Raw genomic sequence first — 16,791 nt, 5'->3', positions numbered from 1 at the left:
GGGCTTATAAAAGCCCTTAAGATACAAGACACTTATAATGGATTTAACACAGTGGGAAGAAAATAAATGTGGGTTAAAAAGGGAAAGGTCTTTACAAAGCAATTACAATATAATTAATTCACATTGAAGCACACAGGATGTAAAACCCTTTTAACAATGACTGCTAAAGTGATCACTATACTCTATATAACTGAGCTGTTAGAAGATAAGGACATAAATACAACTGAGTTGTTATTTATTTCAATGGGTTTTGCTTCCAAGTGCATTTAAGACTACAATATTCATAAGTGGATTCATAAATGCTAGAAATATTGACACATACTCTGCTTTTTCAGGTACAAATTTAGTTTCTTCTTTCTCATCCTTTTCATCTTCGTTCACCTTCTGGTCCTTCAACAAAATAAGGAGGAAACAATTATGGCAATGCACTACTTTCAAGTCATGTTTTAAAAAACCCAGCACCATAGCCTTGATTATGTCATTTAAAATATACTAATGTTCATATTGAGTAGAACATGAGGACACTCCTATTTACTTGAAAATATTGTTTTCTATTTAAAACTCAAACCAATTATAATCAGAGTATATGAGGAATTCCAGCAATGTCACTTTAGAAAGATGAAAGCTTTGCTCGCTCAATATTGTTGTTGTTAGTTGTATTTTTCACAAAATGTGAAAGCAACTTACACAAACCAACATTAGAAACAACAGTATAAGTGACCTATAATGTTCACTGATATGTACAGAAGAGTAATTATCATTTATTTATTTTATTATTTATTTATTGAATTTATATATTGCCCTATACCCGGAGGTCTCAGGGTGGTTCACAGAATCTCAGGGTAGTTCACAGATTCAGCACAACCCACCCAACTAAGATATGACATAAAATTAAAGTTCAAAAAATAAATAGTGATGGTGCCAGGCATGACTCTCTAGGGAGAATACTCTGTAGTTGTTAATCCATTGAAAAATGGGATCTAAATGCATGATGTGCTGATTTATATTTCCTAAAAACAATTTTTAAAAGTCTAAAAACCAGATTTAAACAGTATAGACAAACAAAATATAGTCTGTACCTGTATTTTTTCTTGCACATCAGGTAAGGGGAGTAAAGAAGGACTGCTCAGCAAATCACTTAGGCCTGCATTTGGATTATGTGGGATTAGTTTATATTGTCCTCCCTCTCTTTTTAAATCCAAGCCAAATATGTCCGAGAGGAGGTCACTGTCTTCTGACAAAGCTTTGAGATCGGTCAGATCTTCTGCAGGCAGGGGAGCTTCTGTTGGCTTTCTTTCCGCTTCTTCCCCTTCACCACGCACCTCATCTTGAGTAGGGTCAGGCATGTTGGCTAAGAGTTCGGCCACCTTGATTTTCTTAGCCCCTTCAACTAGGCTTCCTCCAAGCAGCAAACTGTACATGATTTGAAAGAAGCCTCGGAAGACGCTTGATATGAAATGCATTAAGCCCATTAAAATGCTCCAATATGAGGAGAAAAAAGCCATTGCCATGTCTTTCATGGTCATCTTTTTCATCTTCTTCATCTGCTTCTTGATACTTTTCATGCTTAGCACTTTCATGAGTGTCATTATGTTATACCTGAGAGCTACTAAAGCTGATTTAACAGTTACTAGAGAGAAGAAGCCCATTCTGGGATCCTGTTCCTCAGGTTTCTCGTTCTCATTTTCTTCTTTATTTGCCGACCTCTCATTCAAATCTGACTCAGAGATCTGAGCTGCCAATTGCATTTCAAATATGGTATCCTCACAAAAATTAACAAAAAGCTCCATTTTTTCCTTTTCCCCTCCTTCATTTACTACATCAAATATAAACTGTCTCTTTGATTCTTTAACTTGAGGTTTTTCCCATTGTGTCCGACTTGATTCACTTATCTCAAAGTAAACTCGTTCAATGCGCTTTGCGCTACCCATTATCTCTATACGCCCTAAGAAGGGCTGGAAATAGTTCAAAACACTATCTGCCAGTTCAAGAAAAGTCTGCAACCGAGTGTCATGAGGCATGTGCTCTGACAAGTTCGTCAGGAGGACAGCAACATTGAAGCCAATGTCTTTGGCTGGCTCATGAAACCGTTTCACAAATTCCTCATAGTCCAAAGTCTCATTCTCATCTGTTTCAGCACATGAGAGCAAAAACTCGGTTTCAGATTGAGTGTAGTGTTTGTGGCTTTCCATGGCTTTGTGGAAATCTCTTTTTGAAATGATACCCTTTCCGTCAGGATCATATTCTTTGAATGCATCAGAGAAAGTTAAATCCTTCAGTTTTAGGAACATATCAAAAAACTTTAAAATCATTTCTACATTGTTGGAGGATTCCACTAGCATGTCAACCATCTGCTTGCCGATTGTGCCATTCACAACATTACCTGAATGTGGAAAAGTGCATTGAAATTCTTGTTAAAATATTTACTCAGTTAACAACTAGAGATATATAATGCCTTGTAAACTGTTCCAGACATCAATAAAATTACTAGATAGAATTTCAGAGGTGAGCATTTTGAACTACTGATAGTAATACAGGGGGTGAGGAACATTTACGTTAGGAGAAAAATAATCAGGCTTGTAAGATTCCAGACTTTTTGTTATACATGCCTTAAAAGATTGCTGAAACCTCATGGCCTGAATACAACAAAGGGTTAAGCTTGCTTAAGCCCACTGAAATCAATTGGCTTAAGGATGCTTAACTCTGTGTTGATTTAAGCCTTTGCTTCTTTAGCATTTACCCAGATTTCCTGTTTACTGAAATATCTCCAGGTTCATTTACAGATAGGATTACATGTGGGTCAATAGTGAATATGGCTGTTGCCTTGCTTTAAAGCATGAGTGAGGAACCTCTAACCCACAGGCCCAATTTGGCCCAGCATGGGTCCCAATTTGGCTTACAAGGCTGTTTTCCCCTAGCCACGCCCATCTGCTGTCATATGTGACATCAGGTGTGTGGTAGGTAGAGACCAGCTGAATTGGCTGCCCAACTGAGTTTCCTGTGGGAAATTAGATTGCTCAGCTGATCCTTGTAGAAAGCAGGATTGACACTGCCACCCATCAGCTGAGGGGTAGTGAGCTCAAGGCTGCTGCATAGGTTGTGTGACCAAATTTCCTGCGGGGAACCCAATCACACAACCACTGCCTGCAGAAAGTAGCAATGCCAGCCATATACTCAGCACTGGCAAGCATAGGATTGGCTAAGCCTCTTGCACTGTGGCTGCCAAGTATCTGGTAACCACAACTGGTTGCTGGGGCATTTTGCTGTGGAAGAGATTTTGACAGGTGGCCACAACAACCCACCTCTCCGTCATCTGGCATAATGATGCCAAGATGATTGACAAGGGGGTGGTCACGTCCCTCTGTCAAAGTTGGCTTGTAAGACTGGAAACTGATATGGATCTGGTCTGTTGGGCCAAAAAGGTTCCCCACTGCCGCCTTATAGAATGGAACCAAATAAAACTTGTGGGTAAAAGCAATTAATTTTTCATACGAATTGCAACTTGTGTTCATGGGAAATCACTAATCCAATAACATACACATTGGCTGGCTATAAAACAAAAACATTCTGGAAAAAAATCAGCTAGTAGAAGGCAACAAGATACAGAGAAAAAGTAGATAAGGCTTATGAACAAAAAGAAACAGAAGTCAAACTTTGAATAATTTGTGTTTTTGGATAAAAAGTGATCCATTTAAAGTTGTATAAATTCTGTTTTGAGGCTTTTATGAACTGTTTACAAAACTGAAACTCACAGAAACAAAAAAAGCAAGTTATGTTAGTAAATACTGTTTTCTCTACAACCTTTACACAATAACAGTAAAACTGAACATTTTATATTGTGATTTTGTTGGAGACTATAGTACATTAGCAGATTCCATGCTCTCTGAGCCAAACTAGAGGTGATGTTAAATGTGTCTTTGTACTTCTCCAGAACATTTTTAAAAATGCAAAGAACAGCTATGGGATGGTCGCGGCGGCTGATAATTACAGGGATCATAGCAAACAGGAAGGGGGAGTTTAAATAGTTTCCTCCCTTGATGTAGCTGTGACAGAAATAGAACATATGAAGCTATTTGTATTAGGAAGAAATCCCAATTTTTCTTACCTCTTTGCAATTTGAAAAAAGTCAATAAAGTTTGGTTTGGGTCTTACTTGTGTTTTTTTAAAGGGGGAAAAAACAGTTTTAAAATGAAATTACCTTCTAACATAGATAACAACATGACCACCATATCCTTCTGAAGATCCATTAATTCTTTCAGTAATTCAATTTGGCTAGAATCCTGTCAACATAAAATACAAGATTCATGGCAGTGTTCTTTTAGCGCAGCAACTATGGTCATATTTAGAAAACTATTTCTCTCACTTAGAATTGGGGGCTCACTGATTTCTGACAATACTGTGACAGCTACAGGTCCCTGTGTCACTTTGAACAATTGAGAGTAGCTTTTGGGTGATGGAGAAGGTGGAATGGAAAAGGAGGGGCCAGAAGGTAGAACACAGCATGTGACTCTTTGGATCAGATCTTTGAAAAAGAAACTCAGTTTTTTCTATGAATAAACAATAGCTTTGAAATGTGGCTTTAAATAATTAACATTTTTCAGAATGAAAATCAATCATTTCAATATCACTCAGGATTTGAAAGCAGGTTAGCCAAACCCCCATATGAATGGATCTGGTTAAACATGGTTCTATTGGTGCAGATGTAACATGGAACTATGTTTAAAGCTGAAGGGGAAACAAAAGGAATTCAAAGTATAAAAAAGGAGGGTGGGGGTAAGATGGCATATGAGATCCCTTCCAAATTTCTGGTTAAGTGCAGTTTTATGTCTGCAGCAGGGCACACTTGTGTGAGTGAAAAATGTTTACACCAGGGGTGGTTAACTCCCACTTAAGGGAATTTTTCTTGCTGCCAAGATCACACTGATTTTGGTGACAACAAAAGTTGAGGACATACACAGCTGGGATGTGCATTCTGATGAAGATGAAATTTCCCACTCCCTGGTCATCAGATTAATCTTTGGATGAGCAGAAAGGGGATGATACCCACCCCAGCTACTCTACATGGATGCGTGTTTATGAAGGTGAATGAAGACCAATCAACTGATGATAAATATTGGTAAGACAAGGGTCCTATTGGCCAATGATGGTTACTTTCAGGAATTGGGATGTCAGCCTGCTTTTGACAGGCTAGCACTCTCCCTGAGAGACCAAGTATGTAGCTTCGGGTACTCCTTGATACTACAAGCTGTGACTATCTTCTTTAATAAAGTTAACATAGTTTTTTAAAATTTATAGATAGAGATATTGTACCTGAGAAAGCTTCATCTGCATATGGGCAAATACATGAAGAAAACCAACAACAGCATCCCACAGTCTGCTATGTGCCAGACTCTGCTGGTTACCCGTACATGGTCCCTGAAAAAGAGGTTTTAACAAACAACAAAACTGAAGCTAAAAGGGAAACATAACATAAGCTGCCTCTGGCTGATTACTGTCACGACAGTGGGAATGGCTAATGAAAATGTTACACAAATGAAACATCTTTGAAACAAATGAAACAAACTCACATGCTTAGCCCATGGTGTCCCAGTGAAAAATGGCTTTTCCATTCACCTTCACATACACATTAATTTGTATACACAAAATTGTCCACCCATTTCAATGGATGGAGACTGGATTAAGTGTAGGGAAGCATCACTCGGACAAGAATATGAACAGAGTTACTGGCCAGGGTGAGAACTTCAATACGTAACATGGGCAATAGCCAATCAAATGCTTCCACTAGAGGATTTCTGCTTCCACCACAGAACCTCTCCTCTTCTTTCTCTGCACCCTCCCCAAATTTGTTCTAGAGGGCTGAGAGACACACCCACCCCAAATATATCTAGTGGGAGAGGAGAGGGAGTGGAAGTTACATTGTGCAGCTGAAAGTTATTGCTCCAAATGTTGTTTCTTACCACCCACCATACATGCAGACACTTTATCCCTTGTTTATGGATTGTTTCAAACATTACCTGAATATATTCTGTAAGAGTATTGAAAACCTGCTTTGCAACTTGAATTGCTTTAGAGAAATTACGTTGTCCTTGTTCATCAATAACATCCTTTCCAGAGTAATACCAATAGAAATCACTAATTGATTCCTGAAAGCGGATGAAGAAATATACAAAGTGAATGAATTCACAACTCAGAAACTAGACTATTTTTGTATTAGACAACTAACTAACTAACTAACTAACTAACTAAATATTATTAGTGATAACATCAGTAAAATTGCATTTGACAAACTAAAAAAAGCAAAGTGTTCAGAAAGTCTCCAGAACTATGACACTGACTAATGTCATTTTAAGTTCCACTTCCCAGAATTCTTCTAGACAATGGAAACTCCATTGCAACTAAAAATCATGAGAGGACAGAGTAAGCTGCTAGTTTGCATTAGCTTTATGGGGGGGTGGGGCTTGATTCCTTTGCTGCTTTTTGCAGCCTCACACGTTTGGGAAGATGCAAGAGATCATGGATGGGGACAGGGCAGCTAGCTGGCATTGGCAGAGAGTTGGGGGATCTCGATTTTGATGCACCAGATTTGTCATCATGCTATTTTGAGGGTGTGGAAGCTATAGAAGGATAATTGCATAAGGCAATTAAGCAAGATCATGTTCTTAGACGTTTGACTGTTTATAACAAGTTTAAAAACCAACAAAAACCAATGTATTATTTAACTCTCCAGGTACATGTCTTTTCCTCTCCAGATTTATTTTTATTTAAAAGCATTTATAAACCACAGTACTCAATATTTTTAAAAAGATATTAGAGTTGTGCAACAGTACAAAACATTAAACAATAATGCAATATAATAAAGCAGAGCTTTAAAAAACAATAATACAGGGCCCACACTTACAGATCAAGAAAAGCTAGTACAAAATTACTTCAAGCTTGTTAGCTGGTAAGCAGTGTAGCACAGGAATATTGACTCCACCCACCCACCCACTAGAATTTATTTTTTCATACTCTCTTGGAAGCAGAGATTGGAAAGGATTTTATTTCTTTCCTCCAAGTTCTCTTATACGGTTCTGGTGGTGTTTTGTTTATTTTTAAAAAAAATACATTAAAAGGTTTATAAATACTTTTAAATAACTAAAAAAGTGGCAAAATAAACACTTGATGTTACATGATTTTGCATTTTGCTGCAATTCTTTTCAACAAACTAGAGTTCACATGCATTATATTTTACCTGAACTCTCAGTAAATAATCCACAGTAGATATTATAATATTGACAGTTGTATTGTTACCAGTCTGAGTCCTCAAGTAATTCTGAAAATCTTGGAAAGATAGAACAAGATTGAATTAACTTTAGCCCCTGTCTTAAATCCCTTTAAAATCTCTTCTCAGAGTATAAAATGCATGTTTTCTAAAGCATATTTCCTGCTGATAATCTGTATTTTTCTTTTTCACACATTTTAATTATGCTTAATTTTCTAGATTATGTACTATAGTTATTCTTGAGATAGTAGACTTTTTTGATATTGTAGGAGAACTGAATTGAATTACAGGGAGGATCAAATTTAGTTTTCTACTTTCTGTCCACTTATGTTGGAGAAGAACTACCTGTTTGTCTACCTGGTAAAAAAAGACCTGTGTTATGCACATTTACAATTAGGGGAATGAAAGAATCAACAAAATAAGCAGTGTTGCTCCACTTATTTTTCCTGTATACCATGTTTCTAGAGATGTCATTTAATTTGTTTTCACAGCTCAACTGTTTAAGAAAATTGACACTATCAATTTACATAACTATTCTTCCTTCATGCTGTGTTTACTTATTTGGAGCACTATTTGGAAAAATTCATTAAGGTGCTAAGCCTTTTACAGTGAGTACTTATAGCTGGTTACTCCAACACTGGATGAGTTAATAGCATTATTTAAACAAACCTGAGTTGTGCCCCTCGCAAAGCAACTGGAGGAACCGGAAGAGGTCACAAGTAAATTCATCATCTTGCATCACCTTTTCTCCTGTGGAAAAGCCAGTTGCCAGTAAATATTATGAAAAGTTGCTTCACATATTCATCTGATTGATATAAAAAAAACTGCATAGATTATAAGTGAATCTAGACTTAAAGCATGTTTTCAAAATCAAATATATGTCATACTCACTTGCAGAAAAGGTGTATTTATTTATCATAAGAAAAATATGTATAATTTAGAAATACATTTCTCTCAAAAAAATGGTAGCATGGGCTGGCAACATTTTAGAAATTTCTGAACTTTGTATAATAGTTGAAATATAATCTTGGTTTTTTAAGTGTAACTAAAATGAGCTTCTGGAATAGGGCTACCAATTACTGACCCAGTGAGGCTCCTGCAGAATTATTCCTCCATTCATTCAATTTGAAACATTTCTATGCTGCCTTCAATTTAAGAATTCCAGGACAATTTACAGTAAAAAAAAAAAATAAACACAGAAAGGCAGTACATAGAACAATCACAGGATGCATCAAAATTATCCAGAGTTTAAAAGCTTGGGGAAGTAAAATAAAAATAAAAAGGTCTTTGCTTAGCACCCAAAGAACATTACATGCCAGAGTTCTGCATGCAAGTCCTTTCCTAAAGCCGTGCACCTCACTTTAGATGGTGAAACCATCCAGAAGGCTTTTGTGTATCAATACTTCAAATTGTGCCCAAAAACACTGACAGCTGAGTTTTGGACTGCCTGGTCTCTGGACGGTTTTCAAAGGCAGCCCCACACACAATGCATTTCTGTAGTCTAACCCAGAGTTTACAAAGCTTGGGTAACTATAGTCATTCATTCTATCCAGGAGAGATTACAAATGGCACACCAGCTTTAGCAGTTCATGCTACTAAGGCCACTTTGGACCACTAGCAACAAAGCTGGATCAATGAGTGCTCCTCAGACTGCCAACCTGATCATTTAAACTGGAGTGCAGACCCTTCCAGAACAGACTGAACCACACACCAATAGAATCTCTGGCTTGTTGGAAGTGAGTTTCAGTTTGTTAGCTTTCACCCAGTCCATCTCCTTCATCCAGACAGTGATTCAGCACTTCCAACATCTCACCTGATTCTCATGTAAAAGAAAGACAAATGAGTATCACTTGCATTTTGTTGCCAATTGACTGTGAAACTCTGATGACATCAATCAGTGGTTCCATGCAGATGTTGAAAAGCACAGGATTGAATCCTGCAGTATAAAGGTAAAGGTAAAGGTACCCCTGCCCGTACAGGCCAGTCTTGACAGACTCTGGGGTTGTGCGCCCATCTCACTTAAGAGGCCAGGGGCAAGCGCTGTCCGGAGACACTTCCGGGTCACGTGGCCAGCGTGACATCGCTGCTCTGGCGAGCCAGAACCGCACACGGAAACGCCGTTTACCTTCCCGCTGGTAAGCGGTCCCTATTTATCTACTTGCACCCGGAGGTGCTTTCAAACTGCTAGGTTGGCAGGCGCTGGGACCGAGCAGCGGGAGCGCACCCCGCCGCAGGGATTCCAACCGCCGACCTTTCGATCGGCAAGTCCTAGGCGCTGAGGCTTTAACCCACAGCGCCACCTGCGTCCCTATCCTGCAGTATACCACAGCACAAATGCTATGGGGATAAGCATAAGTCTCCTAGCACCACTTTCTGGAATCAAAGTAGAACCATCAAAACATGATGGAACAACCACCAACCAGCATGAAACCCTGCCCTCCCATCCATCAGCTGACATTGCCAGTGGACTGATGTACAATAGGCATGTTTGGGGGGAGACCAAATTGTAGACCAAATTGGACCCCATGGCAGGCCAAGATGAGCCTGCAGATTAGAGGTTCCCCACCTCTGCCATAAATATATGAAATAAAAAAAATTAAAAAATTATCCAGTAGCACCTTAGAGACCAACTAAATTTGTTCTGGCTATAAGCCTTAGTGTGCATGCACACTTCTTATACCCAGAACAAAAAAATGCTACTGGATAATTTTTTTCAAAAAAAAATATTTATTTCAACTGCATCAGACCAACACAGCTACCTACCTGAATCTATAAATATATGAAGTTTCAGTTTATCAGAAATCTATGTAAATGATTCACAAACAGGGTTTCCATGAGGCTTGTTCAAGAGCAATATTTGATGAGTTCTTAAACAGGTATCTCAAAGGAAATTTATTTTAAAAGGTGACATTGAGTCATGAAATAAAAATTGTAGGGAATCAGATCTTAATGAATGAATGAATGGAGAGAATGGGTACAAGCCTTTTTTGAAGGACTGCTCATATCTCTATCCAAGTTTTGACACAGCAGGATAAACTATAATAGAGGAATATGTTGTGCTTATATAAAAGTAAACTGGCAGTCTCGGCCGGAAGCCTTTAAAAACAATTTTGTATAGCTTGTGTTAAACATTCAGACAATTCAAAATTTTAAAAGTCTCATTGTACATTAACTATTTAGCTAAAATACTGCCATTGCCCATGCTGCATTTAAATGATATTGTTACACATATAGATGACTTCATGTTACTGCCATGGACAATCTGAAATAGAGATGTATTTAAACAAAAGTAATGTCTGGAAGAAATAAAAAGTGGTGTATGTACTCCCTTGAAAGTGCTGAATGCCAGACTACTAATGATCTCTCCATAGTCTTGTTCTCTCCTTGTCACTAATGATTAGCCTTTTTGGACTATAACTTCCATCACTCCTCCTGCCTGTGGCAGATGGAGGTTGTAGCCTAAAGCATCCAGGGATCACCAGGTTAGGGAAGGCTGATTTAAAACTGTTACACGTAAGCATACATATTTCACATTATAAGAGGAGAAAAAAATGAATTTGTGGTAAAACTGCCATTATAAAGGAAAATAATAGAGGAACTAACTGGAAGCAGCCAAGAAACTAGGGAGGTCTTGATGAGCTTCCATCAGCAACACAGAACTACAATTCAGGTAGGAACTAACAGTCCTTTCTCATGTTGGTGATGAATTTCATCAATGTGGGATGTCTAAAGCTTACCAAATTCAGGTAAGATATATGGCTGCAGGTTATTGGTAAAGGACCTGTTGTGGGACTCTCCTACCAAATGCCACTCAATTCAAAGCATACAAATACATTTCATGGAGCCTAGTGAAGGAACAAGGTGGTGCCCAAGTGCTCTTGTTGTTGTTGGAGGTGGCATCGGTCTGCGTCAGGAGACAATGGAAGAGTATGCCTTCGGGAGAATTACAGTGTGTGCTGTGGCTTCAGGGCCTGAAACTGGAAGTGGTGCTGGCTGAAGGCAAACAAAGCAATTTCTAATTACTAGGATGGAGGAAGAGATGGAGGTAGGCTTCTTTGAGATCTCTTGAAGTAAAATGTCAGCATGGTGCAGGGCTACCTGTACAGATGATACCTTCCATTCTGAATTGATTTGGGAGTTTCAGATCAAGTACAACTGTCCAAGAATTTGAGTCCCTCTTCAACACCACAAAGAATATGGAGTAGATGCTGAAGAGACACTCACCTCACGGGACTGGTTTGATGGCAGCCATGTCTAGGAGGAGCATGAAGGGTAAGAGCCAAACCTGTGGTTCAACACTTGAGGGTGTACTGGACCAGGACTCATGTCCTCCTAAGGAAGACAAATGGCTCTTTTGGCTGGGAAAATTGATGTCCCCCCACACTCTGCTCCTTCTGACAAAGAAGCAACACAGGGCAAGATGGGGAAGGAAGGATAAGAGCAAAGTCATGGAGGAATGAAGGGTGTGGTTCAAATCACAAGCTGACAAATATTTTGCGTATGTGTGTGCATATGTTTCTAAGGCACACACGAGGAAGATAAAGAGCAGGGTCAGGAGAGGATTAAAATTTGAGAAGACAAGAACATGGGGGGTGGGCTGATGTGGACAGTAAAAGGGAAGGAACAAAGCCTGGACAGTGGTAGCCAAGTCACAGAAATGGAACAGGAACTTAGAAAGGTTAAAAGCAACCCCCCTGGGGACAAATGCCTTGGGGAGAATGTTTTGGGCCGCAGAACGAACATGGCCATTTTGATGAAGGCAGAGAAGTGAACTGGACTTTTGGGAGCTGCCTACTTTATTCAAGATTACTTTCCTGCCTTCAACTACAAGTTGGTGCTACATCCCACATTGATCAGCTTCACCAGCAACATGAGAAAGTAACAATCTGGCAAAGCAAGTTTATTTCTTTTCATTCCAAGATTCCAAATCTGGCCCTTGTCATATGTTTATAGATGAAACAGTTCCTGTGGGTTTATCTTACGTACCTATGATAATAACGTACCTATGAAACAGCCCCTAGGCAGCCCAACTTGCACATTTGTATTTTCTAGAAGAAAGCTGCATTCTTTTGATACTGGCTTACTAAGTCACTTTGTTGACCAATTTAATAACAAGCATTATAAACAAAAAAAAAAAATAGATCAGGTTCTCTTAAACAACAGTACGTGTTATTTTCCTTGCTACAGCATGCACTAAATCCACTGTTGCTATGCAGGAAGAGGAGAACATGTGTTGACCGAAAACATTTTGTAATGTGATTCATTCAAGAAGCCATCAGTGATGCTCTGGAACCCAGCAGTTCTTGGAAGAAAGGGGATGCAGCTAAAACTGGGAGGCAATGCAATAGCATAAAGCAGCTCTCCCTCTGCCCCTGTGCATATTTAGGCTGCAACACAATGCCTGTAAATCTCAGTGGCTGTGACGTCTGGGTAACATGCTTATGATCAGACTAGAAAATAAATTTCTACTATGCATGTAACAATACCTAAAACTTCCCCTACAATATCTGGGTCGTAAAATTAAGATCTCATACCAAGAGAAAACCAAAAAACAGTAAGAAAGTAAAAACCTTACATCTCAAACATTACCCAAGTATCTTGGACATCAAGTTAACATTATGTGTTAACTATCCTAAAATGTTCAAAGGAGAGGAAATAATGCACTTTCAAGCTTATCATGATTTATGTGAAAATTGTACGGATTATAAGGAGTAAAATGAAAATGTAGTGTAATTTAATGTACAATAATGTATGCCTTTGGTTTTGAACCTTTTCCCAATAATAACCACAGCAATTAAAACGTAACACATAAAGAAAACGCAACATTGATTACATCACAAAGACAAATTAGATACATATCTGGTAGAGAACCACCAAAGTTTTTACCAGTGGGGGGTCCAGTATTAAGAACATGAAGCATGAAGTTGGTCATAGTGAGAGGGGATCAGGAGAAATATATTGTAGAGGAAGGGGCAGTACACAGGAAACAACTGGCATATTTATTTACTATGCTATTTTCTTTTTTCTCTCTAGTGGAAAGAGACAGTTAGTGGAAAGAGACACCACCAATTAAAAGATCTCTCTGAAATAATTGTATTAACAAACACCCGCAATGAAAGCTCATAACTTAAACAAGTGAGAAATAAAAATTTGATAAACCAAGAGGATATATTATATACCTATACCATTACTCAAAAGAATTAACACATCCCTCAACTTTGAAAAATGTGTTCTTTGAAAATTAGTATATTAGATCTCCATAATTTCAGTATCCATTTTAAGAAACTGCTTTTTGTAGCTTATTGTGTACCTGGTTGTGTAGTCTACATTGTTCTGTCTGACAATTACACCAATATCACTGGAGCCCTTAAATTTTCAACAGTGTTCATACAGATGACTGCTAGAGGAATTGTGTCTGTATAATTTCTCCTTTCAAGTTCCCATTTTGTTGCTTAGATATCAATAATGTCTACCTACAGTGCACTGCAGGGCTGGAAAGTCCCCCATCACGAACATAAATGGATCCCTGTGTGTGTGAACTTCCCATATGCTTCAGTCCTGCATTCATGTCCCATATCCTCTACCCAACTAAATGAGGAAGTCCATTCATGAAGAACTCCGTATAGTTCAGGGCAAAATATTTAAAAATTATAGTATTCCATCAGAAGAGTGTTTTCATCATGTATGTGGCTACTTTTTGAATAAATAAGTTGTTGGAGTCTTTGTCTCTTAGAATCATTCATATTTTAGGGAGATTTTATATAATTATAACTGGTGATTAACAAATGACTTTTTAAAAAGGCACTTTCAGTTTAAAATTGAGCATTCTGAATTTCTCAGTTTCAAAGGAAGAAATTAAAGGAAATTAAGCAATTTGTATGTGAAGTTTCAGTGGAAGAGATTAAAGGAACTAACGCTGCAGTCTTATACATACTTGCCTTATACACCCTTGAACTCAATGGGACTTACTTTTGCATAGATATGCATAGGACCTGATAACTTTTCCATGGAAATAATGGTTTTTCAGTAGTCTTAATCACCATGCCCAAATATTGCATTTGAAGTTTGTTCAATTGTGATTTCAACACATAGGGGTGCATTTATAAGAAGTTAACTATGGAAAAGTAATGGAGGGACTATTACCTCTTTCCCTGTCAAAAACTGATTTCAGCAAACTCACCCTTAGAATTTAATATCTCTACTGAATAATTGGTTTTGAGCTTTGCCCTGTCCACTAGAGTTCATGACTCAGTGAGGAACATTAGCATCTACAACACTGTAAGCGAAGCCTTATCAGCACAGTAATGATTTTGGTTAGCGTGCATTAATGATGTTTACTTTTACACTCTAAATATATCTTCTGTCACTAAACGTCCCAGGCCATATCTGACTAAGTCACACTCAGAGTAGACTCCCTGAAATGGATGGACTTAAGTGAGTCATGACTTAATTCATGGATTTCAGTGTGTCTGCACTGAGAGGGACCTCATCAGACATCATCACCCCTTCCTATCCCACCTCCAAACCCAACTCTGGATCCTCCACTGATTTCCTATGATTGCACAGACCAATGCAGCCATAAAGCCACATTAAATACACAACAGAAATGCTACAGGAAGACTACAGCACATGGTGGGTTTTAATATCATATGCACACATTTTGTTTACATCCAACCATCACAAATACTTGGCCCACTAAGAAAATAAGCGCCACCAAATGAAGCAGGAAAAGAAAAAGAAAAACCAAAAAAGCTTGCTGCTCTTACATCTAGTGTGCCAGTTACTGTGCAAATCCTGAGAAAGGGAGGAAAAACAAAGATGTGGGGAAAGTTGGCATACAAACGTAAAGTTTGGAGAATACAACCATAATAATAATAATAAAAAGAGCCCACTCTTTTAAATTCCAAGAACAAAAACAAACTACATGATGTTCAGGAGCTGTACAGTGCTGACACAAAGCTAACAACAGGAAAAAGAAAGGCAATTTGTGTGCAATAATTACCACGTTCATGAGTGATGACTGAGGAAGGGAAAGACAGGACATTTATTTTTAAAAAAAGAAAACGAAAAAAGAAAAACATGAGAATTTGTTTCAGCAGATTAAAAATATACGTAGCATTGCTTTTAGCAATCCTCAATGAATCAAAAGCATCAAATCAAGGGAAAAAATCCTTCAAATGAGGAGGCATAAATATATCCTGACATTAGATAACCATTCATTCATGTTAGTTATGTATAAATGCATGCCTTTACAGTTTAAGTAACAGATGTAGAGTTTTAAAAGAAAAATGAACTTATTAAAATGGAAATCCAGGAGTTACTGTGAATAATTATAAAAAAATTAAATTATGCCTTCAGTGTCCAAAGCATTCTGAAGAATAACAATGGATCAAACAAATCTGTATGCAATCTGACTATCTTTACTCATATGAGCTGACTTTACTCAAATGAGTGAAAAATAAATGTGTATTTTCATACCACAATAAAAAAGTGGAGCCCATTTGAGAAAAGAACAGAATTTAAAAGAAGGAGTCCTAATGTGCTTTAATGGTTTTCAGTCAAGTTAATGTGCATGGCTTTTAGCTTAATGAAAACATTTGAATAATAAAGGATATACAAGTTATAACAGCTGGAGGCAAAATAACTACTGATACATGCAGCATAAAAATATGAGTAAAGAAATTACAAAATGCAACGGTAAATAAACATTCAAGTTTTTCCCCTTTATTTTAATGAATAAAAATATGAGAAGTATTAGCTGAAGTAGGTTATGGAAGAAATACACTGGTAATACAGAGAAAGGATTGGTAGAACAACTAAACATATAGAAAATAATTCAGTGATCCTGGACAGAAACAATAACAATAAAATAGTACAAAGAGACAACAAAGGAAAATTAATAATGAGGTGATGATAGGGATAGAAGAGGCAAACTGGTTCAAAAGCAAAAGTTCTGATACTTGTATTTTTTAATGAAAAAAACTGAAGAAAAGGATTTCAAAACATTTCCAAGCAAAAATATTTCTGAAGAAGCCACCTTTCTGTGGTGTTATTAATTTTAGACTTTATACATCTAATTGTTACCTGTGGTAAAAATGAAAAAGAAATAAAGAAATAAAATCCCTCAGGAAAGTGGTTTCCTGTCAAAGTTCAATTACACTCTAAACAATTTGAGGATATAATATTTAAATAACTAAAGAATGTGGCTTTAGTATGCAGCGGTCCTTCACTGAATACATTTCAACATGACTTACTTTTTTCAGTGGATTTAAGGGGAAAAGTTACACATAATTTTTCATTAAGATGATAATACCTGATCCTTCTTCTGTTACCATGCCAAGGCCCTCTGCTTTGTTCTGGCGTTCAAAAGCATTTAGGTCAAGAACACTAAAATGAAAAAAAGCAATGCATAGTTCCAGTTTTACCACAGATTACATTATCTTATGTTGTAGTGAAGTAAAATATACTTATGTGAATCAAGTGTTTCTGGCAAAAGCATTGATTTATCACAAAAGAAGCATAGCCTTTAA

At 37.6% G+C, this 16,791-nt stretch overlaps 1 protein-coding gene across 14 annotated transcripts in view; it reads right to left on the bottom strand.

Moving 5' to 3' along the window:
* RYR2 (ryanodine receptor 2) overlaps positions 1 to 16,791 on the bottom strand; it is a 249,060-nt gene that overhangs the window by 25,151 nt on the left and 207,118 nt on the right. For all 14 annotated transcript variants that reach the window (XM_083731885.1, XM_083731893.1, XM_083731891.1 and 11 more), the window contains 8 exons: positions 16,575 to 16,648; positions 7,931 to 8,011; positions 7,232 to 7,320; positions 6,015 to 6,143; positions 5,311 to 5,415; positions 4,199 to 4,280; positions 1,080 to 2,383; positions 323 to 390 (listed from right to left, as the gene is read on the bottom strand). In XM_083731885.1, the coding sequence (XP_083588011.1) occupies positions 323 to 390; positions 1,080 to 2,383; positions 4,199 to 4,280; positions 5,311 to 5,415; positions 6,015 to 6,143; positions 7,232 to 7,320; positions 7,931 to 8,011; positions 16,575 to 16,648 (1,932 nt within the window). The remainder of the gene's footprint in view (positions 1 to 322; positions 391 to 1,079; positions 2,384 to 4,198; positions 4,281 to 5,310; positions 5,416 to 6,014; positions 6,144 to 7,231; positions 7,321 to 7,930; positions 8,012 to 16,574; positions 16,649 to 16,791) is intronic.

Source organism: Podarcis gaigeae (genome assembly GCF_964106915.1).
Source record: "Podarcis gaigeae genome assembly, chromosome: 3".
NCBI classification, from domain to species: Eukaryota; Metazoa; Chordata; class Lepidosauria; order Squamata; family Lacertidae; genus Podarcis; species Podarcis gaigeae.
Note: the sequence above shows the minus strand (reverse complement) of the source record. Positions and strands in the feature narration are given on the sequence as shown.